Here is a 14,730-nt window from a genome sequence, read left to right as displayed (position 1 = left end):
AACACAGACAATTTTAGCAAGTTGTGGAGGAGTAAATGAGGAGTTTAACTGAAATCCCATACCTAACTGAAAAGGTATTTGCTTCTGTAAGCTTTACAACCAACATGACTGCTTACACAATCCGTTCTGTATTTACCACAACAACTGCCAAATTCCCCCAGCAGGGACTCTGATGACCATAAGCAGAATTTGGTATTAAAGGAAGTTTAATGTTTTTCTCTGAAGAAAAGCAGATGCCTACTACCCTTATCACTTACCTCTAGGCCCCTCTCTTCTCGCGTTCGATCATCCACAGATGCAGATATTACTCCCCAACGACAATCAATATCGGACACATAGCCTCTGTAGAACGGAGATGCAGCGCTCAAGGCCATCTAAAAGAAAACAGCCTGACCTGAAAACAGAAGTACAAGCCAAGGAACCAAAAACAGTGCCTTAATCCCACAGGAAAGGGAAGCCTGCTGGTCCACAAATACTTGAAGTACACCTTTCATTTAGCATGCAGACAAAGCCCCATACCACAAAGTCCCTCAACTCCTATGGGGATAAAATGCCTGGATTAAATGTCAGCATTTCTGAAGTGGCACCTGATACTCTCCTTACTTATTATCTCCGCATTTAAGGAACAGAAAGCTGATGAAGCAGAAGAAATTTCATAACAAGATCAGCAAGTATGGTGCTTCTGCACTCATCAAGTTCACCCAGCAATCTTTTTATTCTCGTTTGGCAGGCACTCCAGCAGTAAAGCTGCAATACATCTCACTCAGAGTAGGAGCTGCTCACCATCCAAAACAGACCAATAATTATTTTATCATAATACTTGTAATATTTGTTCCCATACACTTATGAAGGGGCAGATGTAAGTGAAACAGACCAAAGCCAAACATTTAAGAATAGCTTAAGGAGCGACTTCAGCTATTTTCCATGAGAAGCTTCCCCAGATGAAGTGCTCAGCAGAAGCATTTTTTGTGTGTTTAGCAGGGTAAAGTTAGTGACATAAGCTCTGTGGTATCACATGCTTCTAGTTCAAGACTGTAACACACACTCCAAAGTGATAGCTCAAGTACATTAAGCATATTTGGACATTAAACAAATGACATAGTTAATGTGATAGCATAGTAAGAGAAATCAACATTTTACCCAGAATATTAAATTCGTAGCTAGCATTTAAGGTCTTAATTCAGATTTTATTTTTCACATGCAGTGGCCCTCATACAGTGAGGATGTGATGTGACAGAAGTGCATTACTCACCACAATGGGACAAATTGTGGCTAGTTGATCATAGAGATATCTTGCTTCAGAAATGCTGCAAGCCTGGAATGTTACCTGATGGAGGAAGGACAGTTGTTATTAGAGTTTCCATAACCTTAGTGCAAGCATAGTCTTCCTGGAATCAGAGCCTATGATGCTGTACAAGAATCTTAATATCAGAAATTTATGTGTTTTTTTCTTTCAAGATACCTGGACAAGCTTTTGCCTCATCTATCAGTAGCATTTGTATTACAAGCTTCCTTCCCCACTCTCTCCATGTTTATTAGAACAGTTCAGATGACAACACTCCAGCTGTGAAGCCAGATACACAAACACTTGCCAGAACCAAAGACTGAATTAACATCTACAACACACATGGGTTCATAATGTTCATTCAGGAACCACACCAGGAACCCACTCACTCAAAACAACAGTCAGAGGTAGATGTAAATTCTGCTTTATGTGACAGCTAATCCTGCTTCAATATCAGTTGTAAAGAACTGCTTTCAGTATGTTTTCCTTTGATCCTGCAACTGGGAAAAAAAATAAACTGTTTTGGTTTACTATAACTTTTTCCTAAAAAGAAAAACACCAAACAAACCAGTTTTGCCTGAACTGGAGGCCAGGACACAACAGAATGAGGTATTATTTACCACTACTGATGTGGAAGCTGTACCACACAAGTCCCCACAAGCTGTAATTTCTTTGCAGTTTTGGTGAAATTTGCTCAGGGCAGCATCAAACACAAGATGAACTTCCAATAGATTTTACTCCCCAGAGTTCTCAAATCACCCCTTCATGCACTTGAAAAACAGAGAGGGCCCAGTCAGCTCAATACTGTTAAAAGATGACAAACAGATTGAAAGCCTTCTTCTAAGTTCACACATCCATAAATCACAGAGTAGTTTGGGTTGGAATGGATCCTATAATGACATTATGCAACCTGCTTCAACTCTGAATCACCGTCACTGCAAATTGGCCTGAATAACACCAGTTGAATACTATTATCCTTGTCCACAGACCATGATTAAAAACACACACAAAAGACACAGATTCTTAACCTGCCACTGAAGCCCTCCCCACCTGTGAACAAGTCTCAAAAAAACCCTAACAAAACAGAACAAAAAGAAACCCCAAAGCAAAACAAAAACATCCAGAACCTCATAGGCTGGGTGCACGAAGTCTGACCAAGGGCAGGAGCACAGCACTATGCCTTGCTGCTTGCAGGGGACAGCGCCAATGCAAATGATCCTATCTGAGCTGATGGTGACACTATTTCTGACCCCCAAAATATCTCAAACCAAGTCATATTCTATATGTGTACTGAGAAAAAGACAAAATGTCTACACTACAAACTACAGACAATAGGCAGGGAGCACATTTCTGTCTACTTGGCTATAAGGAATTAACAGTTAACACATAAGCAGCTGCTTACAGCACCCGACAACCTTGTTTTCATTCTCCTTTTGACAATAACAAGAGTTCAGAATTTAATCACTGATTATAAGCTTGGTAAAAAGCAAAGCTGTGTTCTATAAACAGAGATTAACATTTTTCTTAAAGTTCAAACAGTGACCGACTGAAAGTGAAGGCCAGATTTCTTTGTTGGTCTTGCAGCATAAGAAGAGCTGGTACAAAACAGGCTGCATATAACATAATATTGTATGTGTTTACTTTACACACACTTCAATATTTCACCATATTCTCCCTAGTTTACCAACAGCAACAAGTGATCATACTTAGATGTTGTCCAAAACACTTTATCTGTTCATCTTTTTTAACTTAGTCTCAAACAAAAGCTTTTTGAATGTGGTCATTTCTGCCAGTGTGGTGAAATAACAAGAGCTTGGAGAATTTCCTTTAATCCCCCTGAGAATGAACACAACGCTCCTCCTCACCCTGCTTACAAGCTGCCAGTGCTGGCAACAGGCAGATTTTAACAGTCAAATACATCGTTGCTATCTGAGACATCATCCCCACTGGGTTACTGTGAAAGAGAAACATCAAAGCAAACAAACAAACAAACAAAAAAACCCAGACTGAAAGAATGAAAGCACTAAGAAAATGACACTTGGATTTTAACTGGACACTGTGAGTCCAGCAAATGAACAGAAGCAGTAAAAAGAGGGAACCCATTAACAGGGGAAATAAAAGAAGCAGAATGTCTCTCATTAAACAGTAACGGGAGGCAGCTACCCACAGGGATTTGTTAGGTTTGTGGTAGCAGCAGTAAGGCAGCTTCATGATAGGTAGCTAAAAAAATACAGAAATGCATGAATGAGGAAATTTGTATGCAGATGTTAACGCTGTTTGTAAAGAAACATATACAGGAGAGAGCTAATTATTTCTTAAAGGTGTTAAGAAGGTTTAAGAAGGCCCTGTCACACATATTATCTCTTGTCTTACTTCCCCCTTTTCCATGCTGAAAATGCATCAACTACACTAAGCTACAGCAATGACACATAAGGTAACTTAAAAAAAACAAAAAGGGACAGTTTAGGGATGATGACATTCAGTTACATCTCAAAAGTAGATGTAAGTTACCTGAAGACAGCAGTTGCCCATTCCAAACCCCATAGCATCCATATATATGAAATCTGGCTTTGCTGCTTTTGCTGCTTCTCCATCATCATTAGGAAATGTTTCTATAAATGGCGATGGTGTATTCTTATCTTTAAAGACTGTGTGGAGAACACAGATATTCAGTAATGTGGAGTAACAGACTGAACATTTAATTTGAGAAAGAAACGATATATTGGATCTACTCACTTGGTACATTAATGACAACCTTTTCCCCTCTGCGGTGCCGAATGTTTCTGGTCAGAGTACTAGAAGAAGAATATACAGTTTCACAGTTAATTTCTCATTAACATTCAAGATTTCAGAATATAAGTTTCCTGTTTGTATTGAGCTTTTCCTCTGAGATCTTTCTTTCCCTGGTTTACAACAGACTATAACAGACTCCAAATGGAATTTTTCATCACTGAAGTCAGTCCTATTTTGGGGGACTTGATGGGCAAAAGTAATAGGCTACTGACTTGAAGAAAACAAGGGTGAGTGAAAAGGCACTACATTGTTTTTAAATGACATGATTTGATTCTCCTGTGACCCAACCTATAATCAAACCCCTTCCTGGGCTATACAAGTCATTTGATGCCCTGCTCCACTTTGGATGAACCTGGCTGAGTTCAGAACACTGTGATGTTGATGAAATAAAATGCACTGCAACATACCTGAATAAGATCTGGATTAACAGTGAGCATAGTGGTTAACCACAGGATTTCTAACTGGAAACAATTTTGCAGGAGCAAAATCAACACCATTTGTCCGATAATTCCATGAAACTACTATACAAAACACCTCGAGCTTAACAGTTTACTTTAAGTCACTGACATAAGACAGGGCATCACAACCATCTCTGTCCAAGACCCTGGGATACATGCAGCCATGTAGTTTCTTTTGAAGGTATGCTTGTGATAACTCAGCAAAGAAAAACATCTGGCTTCCCATTCACACCCTCCAAATACTCTTACCTAAATCTAGGATGTTTATTGATGGCTTCATCTGGAAAGAAGAGGGATTTTGAAGCTCCTCCTTCTACTGGCGTTGGCTTATATTCCGGCAGCGTAAATCCAGGACACCCTAACCTATGTAATACAACAATGAGAGTCCAAGTTGTTAAGAAAACAGACTGATTTTAAAGGTGTCAGATGACCTAAGATAAGGATTCTGGTATACAAAGGAATAAAAAGACAGTCAGTCAGCTTCTAAGTTAGTGCTGTTGTTGCTGTTGTTTTAGCATTTAAGCAATTTATTTTAACTGAATTAATCTGAACAAGCCGACTCTTGGTCCTTCCTCTAACATTTTCTTTCTTTTCAGATGCACAGGTTTTTTCTATGTTATATGCATATCATCAGATATATTTATATGCTACTGTTGAGGTTATAATAACAACAGGAAAATAATCTCAAAAGTCAGCAGGATTACAGTTAAACAAATAGAGACTTGGAATGGCAAGACAGCATAAGGCAGTAATATGAAACTACATAATTTAGGAAGGACAAACTCTGAAGGAGGAAGCTAAGAATCTTTCCAAACATAAATCACATGTAGGCCGCACATCTTATTATTTACTGGCCTTCACTTAAGTCTTATACATAAGCAATACATTGCTTCTGCAGTCACATAAAAACTACCCGCATCTACAAGGTGATGAGTCCCTCCCTCTCCCATTATTATGTGCAAGACCAGTTCTGAAATCTTCATATACAAGATTTATTAACATCATTGTGTTGCATGGCAAAATACAATTCCATAACATACTGAACTACAACCAGACTTTATATAAGCTAACTTCACTATAGAGATGTCTACCACAGTTCTCATATAGAAGAAGTGCATTTTATCAACATAGAGTTCCCCAGGTAGAATACATGAGGGCATTTTGGTACCTGGTACTTGCTGCTAAGTTACACTCTGTAGTGTTCATACTCCCAGTAAGAATTCAGGGCCATTTCATTCTGTACTACACAAGAAACCAGGTGGTACCTGGTTACCCAAATGCTTCTATTATTCTATACAACCCATTTGGTTACCCAAATGCTTCTATTCTAATGCAGAAAGAAGCAATCTAAAGATACAGAAGATGTTTGTTTATTTCTGACTCACGGCAATAAAAGGTTTTAGAAAACAAGACCGTTAATTGAGTCGTATTTTGCACAGTTTAATTGTACAGTTTAGGATGTGGCTCTGGTGTAGTGGCTGGCAACCCTGCACACAGCAAGGGGAAGGGGGGGTGTTTAAACTAGATGATCATTGTGGTCCTTTTCAACCCAGGCCATTCTATGATTCCATGAAAATGCATTTAAGTAGAAGAAGGAGAAAAGGAAATACAGCAATGCACTTCTGAAACAGCAATCTCACCTTGGAAAAGACGTCACAGTGCAAATAGCCTCATTTTCTTTCAGCACAGAAGCAGCTTCTTGCCTTCTTTTCCTCATGTTGTCCTGAACAGTGTTGAATTCTGACATGGTTCCCCCATAGGGTTGCCCAGGTGTGCCTTCAATCATATAGCTTCCATATTCTGGTCGCCAGAGTGTTGGGTGGCTTTAATACATAAACAGCATTATTTAAATATTTCTACGACTTTCCAGAAGATGGATTATTAGCATAAGTTTCAGACAAATGCAACTTGTGAGAAAAATCTCCTAAAGCTGATTATTTGATGGAGTACCACGATGTATATTCTGATGGTTCTCACCACTGCCAGACAGTTAAGAGAAATTAAGGCACGTTTTTTTTCTATGTAAGTTTGTTGTATAATGCAGCAAGCAGAATTTGCTTATATCATCTTGCAGGCTCCTTCAGTATCTGTCTCAGTCTTTTGTTTCCTGGGGTTTTAACTTGCCACAGCACAAAGCAAGGCAAGTTACGCCCTATTTCTTCTTTCTGCTGCTAGTGGAAACCTGGCCAGATACCACGAATTTATCAGGCTAGGAAATGAAATGAAGTTTAATGACAGCAGCAATCACCCTGAAAAACTTCTTGCTTTCTTGACAAACCACCTCCGTGGAGGCCAAAGGCAGAGCAGCATTTCTCTGCTGTTCCTTCACATAGCAGTGATTTCAAGCACAAAGATTTAAAGACAGAGGTATTCCTTCTTGCAGGATTTCTAGTCTCTGTACTGAGAAGAAGAACAGGCAAGCCTTTCTGGATGACACAGACTAAGGTGCCTAGCAAGAAGCAGACAGGTCTGGGGCACAAAGACCTTTCATCACCACAGCAGTTTTTCTACCTTCCTCTAGGTGTTAGCTCTTTTCAGCCAAAACACTCCACTGTCTCAGATCTCACTTCTCTGCTTGAAAAAGATAGATCTGTTGCCAGCAATTAGAAGGCACTGCAGTTCTACGGCTAGCTTAAGCGGGGATATGATTTAATTTCTGCTGCAAATTCCACAGGAGAGCAGAGGATGGGGAAGAACTGCCCTGCCATCTTATGTCTATCTTCCTAAATCTATCAAAAATGAGAAAGAGCTTCTAAAGATGACAGTTCCCTTAGACAGACCTCATCTGCTCCTGTAGTCAGGGACACACTGAGAGCACACATGCCTTCAATGGGCAGGAAGCTCTGGCCTGCAAGCACTCTGTACACACAACCACAGAACCAGAGCAAGACAAAACAAATACCTAAAACTGAAACTTCTGTGTGCTCATCATTACATCCTTCATTTTTACAAGGTTTAAAATAAAAGGTACATGGAAAACCTGCAGATGCACTCAAAGCCTTTCCCTTCCTGCATCCCACTGGAACCTGCAAATGTTGATACCTGTGGCTTACAGTTCTACAAAAAGCAGACTCCAAGTTAAGTCAGTTGCACAAAACTCTGTACAGCATCACAAGAAGAGGAAGAAAAAGTAACAGGAAACAGCTACTTACTTGGGGTTTATCTTCTCTCCCTTTTCTTGTAGCGTTTGAAGAACTTCTTCTCCACTCAGCACTAAGCGCACTTTCTTATTCTCATGGTCGAATTTTACTAACATATATTCCACCTGGTAAACAATAAAAAGAAAATAAGCAGTTAGTAGTGGGGTTTTCTTCATACACAGACTCTCACTGGTGCAAGATTTGAAGCATCAAGTCTAAAGGGATGTCAAATGTCAGACTGAACTTAACAGAAAACCCGTGGCTAACTATGAATACAGTAAACAACGCTGGAGAAAAAGGCTTCACCTTATTTCATCTTAGATACACAACTGAAGTATCTTGAAATTTGACTTAATTTTTTTCCTGACTGCAGACACTCAACAGAAAGATTCTGAGTTTGTAAAGCTAAACCCCCATGCAAACTGCTAACCACAGATGTCTCTGTCATCCCACAGGTTAGTCTTTGCAGCTGATAAAGACAAAAAGCCCTCATTCTACAAACAGGACATCCATTTATAGTTCTAACAAGTGACTGGTTATTAACAGTTGGTGCAGCAGAGCCTCATTTACACTACGGGAAATCCACAGTTGTAACAAGCATCAGGCTGCTATTAATGCACTCCAGCTCTTAGCACAGCACAGGGGGCTTACTTCAGCTTCCCTTTCACAGCCTTTCTTCCCTCCCTGCCTTCCTGACCTCACCTCACTGTGCTTCAGGACTCTGCTGGCCTTTACTCCTGGCTGCCCCAAGTCCTTCACAATTAATCTAATGCAAACATCCAGTTCTAGTTATAAGTTCAAACTACGCTTCCGCAGCTGGAATTTACCAGCACTTGCACTTACTTATGATTTCTGACTGTTTACAAAGGCACTTTCTGAACAACTTTACCTCAGTCCAGGAGCTCAGACTCACACAAGACACTGATTCTGACATGCCAGTGTACAAACTGGAAGCAACCTCTTTCTATACAGGGAGGCCTGATGCATCTGGGAAAACAGTCTAGCAAAGTATAGGAAAGCCTGTGGAGTGTTTTCCATCACACTAAATGGATTTATGAGCTTCCTAGTCTTTGATTACTTCGGCATTCACTGAAGAGTTGTTGCTAGCTACAGCGACAATGAATGCAATACTCTGCCAGGATTCATGATTAAATCTAAACCAGAATTATCTGAGAACGTCTGTAATTCCATAGAATCTGATCAGACACAAATGCTGGAGGGGTTCATTGAGCTATTAGGTGAGTTCTCAATACTTTGTAAGATCAGATCTTAACCCCCTGAGGATAAATGATGATTTCTATTTTGTGCAACATCAAGTTCCTCAGTGCAGCATGTTTTGTGGTTTGTGTGCATTATGCCACAATAATCTACTCAAGATAAGACAATAGCCAACTGGAATGCACTCAAGCATTGATTTATTATCTAGTGACACTTGACTCATGACTAGTGGCCATACAAAGGGACTTCTTTCACACTTCCTGGGTTCCTACCACAGCCAACATCACCTCCTGCTTTGGAAAAGCTTCAGCCAACTTACCTTCACTCCTGACCTATCAGAGGTACTTAAGTGCTCAAATCAAGTTATAATAGCCAGTCACAGACCTGTATTTAAGCCTCCCATACTCCTGTCCTCCACACTGCCCTTATGGCACCCTTCAGGAGGGACTGAGGGCTGAAATAGGGTGAAAGAATAGCAGCTGTGCTTCAGAGACCCCAAAAGGCCAACATTTGTCCACTGTGTATAAATACAATCCCACGATAAGCCTCCTATCTTAAAAAGCCCTCTTGTAATTTAACTACAGTAACCTGGTGCTGAGAACACTGCCCTTCTCTATGAACTACATTACATACAGTTAAAAGCGTAACAAAAGAAAATCAACCAAAAGAATGTAAAGCAGCATTAAACCAAGCATGCAGTAAGAAGGACATCAAACTGTTTCATGATCTGAGTACAGCAGTGAATACATGCCATTTATACACCTAGCTTTAGAAACAACTGCTACTCTTGCCTCCAGAAACACTGCCTAAATCTTCAAAGCTGTCTTAACACACAGAAGGTCTGTCATTAAAATTAATGAGGAAGAAGAAGAATTCCAGACAGCTGCCAACAATTAGAAGTTGCCCACAGAATGTCTTGCCAACAGACGGGCTGACTGAATGGGCAATCTGAAAGAATTTAATTGAAGCTCATCAAAAGATTTCGCCTACAGCTAAAAAAGGGAAACAAATTCACAGTTCACACACTTTTACATTTAACCTCAACTCCTCATTCACAGACTTGGCGTGTTTTTTATTCGCAATAATGTTCAGAGAGCTGTGGTCAAGTAGGAAGCATCAGCACGCCTGGAAGTGCTTTGAGTCAAAGTCAGTTGTGTGACTTTTCACCTCAAACTTACATTTGGACAAAATCTTGCAGTTCACTTTTCTCCCTACTTTTAACAAGCCAACCTAGCAAGCAGCAAAATACAGACTAGGTCAAATCACTAAGGCACATAGCTAAGAAGCATTACTTAGGTCTGCTAGGGAAGCTCACTCTGCAGCTGTAAGAAAGGCAGGCACCACAGATTCATTCACTCCAGTGATGTTCCTGCCCTAAAGCAAAACACATCTCTTTTCTCTATCTGGAATGCACAGTAAAGGAGGATCCCAGTGAAGACCAAAGGCTCCTCCCTGCAGGGGGGTGCACAATACAGTTCCAATGCATAAAACCTTCTGACAGAGAAGGGTCTGCTCAGCTTGCAGAAATGCTGTGGACAGACAATTGGGAAACCAGAACTAGAAACTGGCCAGGAATATAGAGAAGTGAAAGTTGTAAAGTCCCACCAGACATACAGCAAAACTAGAAACAGGCTCTAATTCAAATGGTAAATAAATGTCAATGCCAATAAACAAATTAATTCAAATATAAGACATCTACCCTTGAGCCAACATAAAGAAAAAATAACCCCTATCAGCTTTCTTCTACCACTAACTTGCCCCATGCTGCAACTACAGAATGTGTCCACACCAGTTTCACTCTGTTGTTTATTCTAGAGCGGAGACCTTCACTATCACAGAACAGAATCACAGAACATCCCATGTTATAAAGGAGCCACAATGATCACTGAATCCAGCTCCTGGCTCCACACGGTACCACGCACAATTCAAACTGTCTGAGAGCACTACACAAACACACCTCGAACTCAGCAGCCCGTTCCATACCCACTGTCCTCCGGTGTAGAATCATTCCCTTACCCCCAGTCCAATCCTCCCCGACATGCTGTTCCCTATGGCCATTGCTGTCAGCAGAGAGCAGAGCTCAGCACTGCCCCTCTGGATCCCTGTGAAGAGATGCAGCCGCCATGATGCTCCCTCCCCCATTCTGCCTGCTCTGAACACACTAAGGGGCCTCTACACCTCTCATACATCTCATCCTCCAGACCCTTCACTAACTTCACAGCCCTCTTTTCCACACTGCTGAACCATTTCATGTTCTTTTCTACTGTGGCACGTAAGGCCCACACAGCACTGCAGGTGAGACAACCCACATGTGGTGGCCATGCTAGGCCTGGGGCACCTTGCTGTCCCGACAGCTCCTAAAACAGTGTTGCTTCATTTGTCAGGTTTATTTCTTACAGCTGCCTTCTGGAGAAATGTTAAGACTTTTCAGAGTTCTTCCAGGTGACCTCTGTACAAAGGATTGCAGGCAAGACTGAGAACCAGCCTTAGCTGGGAAGGAGCCAAACCTCCCTCTGCGCAAGAAGCCAAGTAGCTGCTACTGGACTTGCCCAGCAGCAATGCCAAAGCTAATTGCTTTTTGGAAATGGGCAAACGTGCCTAAAACTGTGTGTGAATGCTACAGTTCATGTACTTTTACTTCATTAATTACATGTATTCTTTCTTCACAAAGCACACCACTTCAGTTTTAAGACACACCAGTCAAGCAAAGCTTCGGTAGCAGTCCACAGAAACAAGAACCTGAATTGATGTGTTTCCAACGAGTATCAGTGTACAAACACTTGCCTTGGCAGGGGCCAATTTTCCACTATCAGTCCCCTACCCAGCACAGTCAACGTGACACTGTTATGCTAAGTGCACTAGGAGCAAAGTCTGGTTGATATTCGAGTGCCAAAGCTCTGCTCCGGAGCGTTAAACAGATGCTTTTAATGTACAGTGTATTTGCCACAGGGAATTTCTGCACATAAAGTTCTTCACTAGGAGAGTGGTTAGGCCCTGGAACAGGCTGCCCAGGGAGGTTGTGGATGCCCCATCCTTGGAGGTGTTCAAGACCAGGTTGGACGGGGCCCTGGGCAACCTGATCTAGTAAATGTGTATGTTTGGTGGCCCTGCCAGGCAGGGGNGGGCCCTGGGCAACCTGATCTAGTAAATGTGTATGTTTGGTGGCCCTGCCAGGCAGGGGGGTTGGAACTATATGATCCTTGAGGTCCCTTCCAACCCGGGTCATTCTGTGATTCTGTGATAAACACACACAGAAGCATCCAGACTTGCATGTTGGTCACCTCAGAAATAAGGTGCTGAAGAGGCTGAGATTATACAACAGAGGGAAATAATTCTGAATGAATTACCTGAAAAGGAGCTGGTTTTGAGAGGGAAGTTTGCATGCTCCCTGCCTTGCTCTTTTCTCCTGGGGAAAAACAACCTCTGCATTCACCTTTTCCCTGGACTTCTCTACCCAGGTTAATAAACTGACACAGATGAGTCACAGGAGACACAGAAGAGCCTGGGATGACTCACAGACCACCACTCTTCCTCGAAGACGACCTTACTGACGTTTTCTTCCCTAGCAGCGCCTTCACTGGGCAACCACTGCCACAAGTATTTGGAGCAATTACTTGAGTTGCCTTAATGTCAGTTCAGTAGCTTTCTCTGGATTCCTATTTCCCCCTTGGCCTGGAGCTTAAGAAAAAAAAGAGAAGGCAATCTTCTCCTGAGCAGCACACAAGGTCTCCAGGCTTTTGTTTACTGTTCCCAGAAGCCACAAAAACACCATCTTTTCATGTAGTATGTCTCACATATTTATGCACACATTTAGAGTTAACCTTTCCTCTCCATAGCCTTGAACAAACAAAAAACCCAAGCTCATTTCACTAGTTATTAAGCTCCACTGTGGCAAAAGATGCAATTCCTTAGAACATTCATTGGGCACTTAATGCATCATTAAAATGCCACATTTCATTAAAATGACAATCTACAGAAGAGCAGAGTTTTAATAATCTGACTGCCCATTAAAAAGCTCTACCGCAGCTCTACAGCGTTAACATGGAAAGAGCAGAATTTGCTGTACTTGTGATACATGCGATGTTTTGTTAATGCAGTTACTTTCTCACCACAGCTGTCATAAAACAGAGTCACAGTAACAACCAGCTCATAATGCACTTTTAATGCAAGGCTTGCAGGCCCACAAAGGGGAGTCCAAGTCCTGAGGGAGAAAACTTAAAAGGAAAACAACTCTGGCACCGCAGATGAAGCCGGTCCCCCCTCATCTCATCAGCACGTCCCCAGATCACTCAGTGGCACAATGCAGAGCACATCCAGGCTCATGGGACTGCAATCTCTGTTTTCTGCCATTAAAACATCTTTTATTTTTCAGTTTGTTATTCAAATGCATTTCCCAAAATACTTCATTTTGATCAAGCTGATCCAATAAACAGTCTGCAACTCTACACAAAGTTGTGCTCTACAGCAATCGTGCTCTTAAAGAACAGTAACAAAAACCACCGTGTCACTGATGTTTGTTACGGTGAGAGTACACACAAAGCTGAAGTGCTTCCGTACCACACAAAAGATGAAGATGCAGAAGCGGACGTAGGGGTGGAAAACGAAGAGCCAACACAGACTTAGCTAAGGCTTCCTGTCTGCTCCCCTCCCATTTGTTGACATCAGGTTTGCAGATTGTTTTTGCACGTGACTCACACTGATGAGAGGATGTCCTGTGCTGCACATACAGGAAGCTGGGCTACAACTACATCCAGGGGTTGTAAATATTTGCATGCCTCCCCGGTACAAGACGTGGGCACGTTAGAGAACAAAGAGTCTCCTCTTCAACCGCTGAACTGGGTCACATGTGTGGTAATACTATAAAAGACTAAGATGACGTTAATTTCACATTTCTCTATCAAAGACAGATTTAAGACACTCATGAATTTTTAGATTCAAAACGAAGCACAAGTCTCTCTGGCACAATCGTATTTTCTAATTCACACAGGCTATAAATTTGTGTAGACTAGTAATAGATTGTTTCTTCAACTGTTAAACAAGATGCTGCAAGTTTCTACACTGCCTCTGGCATCACAAAGTGAGAGAGAATAAAGATGAAGAAAACCTCCTTCCTGTACTCACCCCTCCTACTCAGCCCTTCAAAACTATCAACTGAGGTAACACCTCTGCACAGCAGGAGCAGCAAGTATGTGCTAAAAAAGGAATGATGCTGAAACAATAGATGGTAATTCCATGACAAGATGATGGCAATTCATTTGACATCCACACAAGGCATAAGTTCACTGTGAATGGAATATTTCTCTACCTGAAATATACAGGCAGCAGATAATTGAAACTCCTTTTATTTAAATCTGTGGAGGAGGAAATCAATGCACACCACGGGGCCTGGTCACTATTAATCATGAATTATGGCTTGTTTAGAGAAAACTGAAAAAAAAATAAACCCTCTGAAACATTTTTCATGCAAAATTAGCTTCCCAAATCCCAGCACATGATCCATTCTGGGAGCTCTGGAGCTCAGCTTCCCTCAGACCTGTGTTCTCTCCCCATATCTAAGCTTCCACGTATTTCTTCAGCCTAACAGCTTGAGTCTTCAGAATATTAGGTATCTTGTGTTTCTCTTCCTGTTTCTTTGCTCACCTCTTCCACAGTCCCACCTGTTTTAAGCTGAGGAGGTAATGCAGGCAAGTCTGAAGCAAACAATCATCAACGTTTATGTGTATGTTTGGTGGCCCTGCCAGGCAGGGGGGTTGGAACTACATGATCCTTGAGGCCCCTTCCAACCTGGGTCATTCTGTGATTCTGTCATCAAGAGACTAACAGCTACTAACAACTA

General features: G+C 41.6%; 1 protein-coding gene across 2 annotated transcripts in view; it reads right to left on the bottom strand.

Annotated features, from left to right (window-relative positions):
• Positions 1–14,730, bottom strand: part of GCLC (glutamate-cysteine ligase catalytic subunit) — a 29,860-nt gene that overhangs the window by 8,603 nt on the left and 6,527 nt on the right. For both annotated transcript variants that reach the window (XM_015859244.2, XM_015859245.1), the window contains exons 2-8: positions 7,689–7,801; positions 6,177–6,359; positions 4,786–4,899; positions 4,022–4,080; positions 3,797–3,933; positions 1,253–1,327; positions 258–374 (exon numbers count right to left, since the gene is read on the bottom strand). In XM_015859244.2, coding sequence (XP_015714730.1) covers positions 258–374; positions 1,253–1,327; positions 3,797–3,933; positions 4,022–4,080; positions 4,786–4,899; positions 6,177–6,359; positions 7,689–7,801 — 798 coding nt within the window. The remainder of the gene's footprint in view (positions 1–257; positions 375–1,252; positions 1,328–3,796; positions 3,934–4,021; positions 4,081–4,785; positions 4,900–6,176; positions 6,360–7,688; positions 7,802–14,730) is intronic.

This window comes from Coturnix japonica, chromosome 3, assembly GCF_001577835.2.
Source record: "Coturnix japonica isolate 7356 chromosome 3, Coturnix japonica 2.1, whole genome shotgun sequence".
In the NCBI taxonomy this organism is placed as follows: domain Eukaryota; kingdom Metazoa; phylum Chordata; class Aves; order Galliformes; family Phasianidae; genus Coturnix; species Coturnix japonica.
Note: the sequence above shows the minus strand (reverse complement) of the source record. Positions and strands in the feature narration are given on the sequence as shown.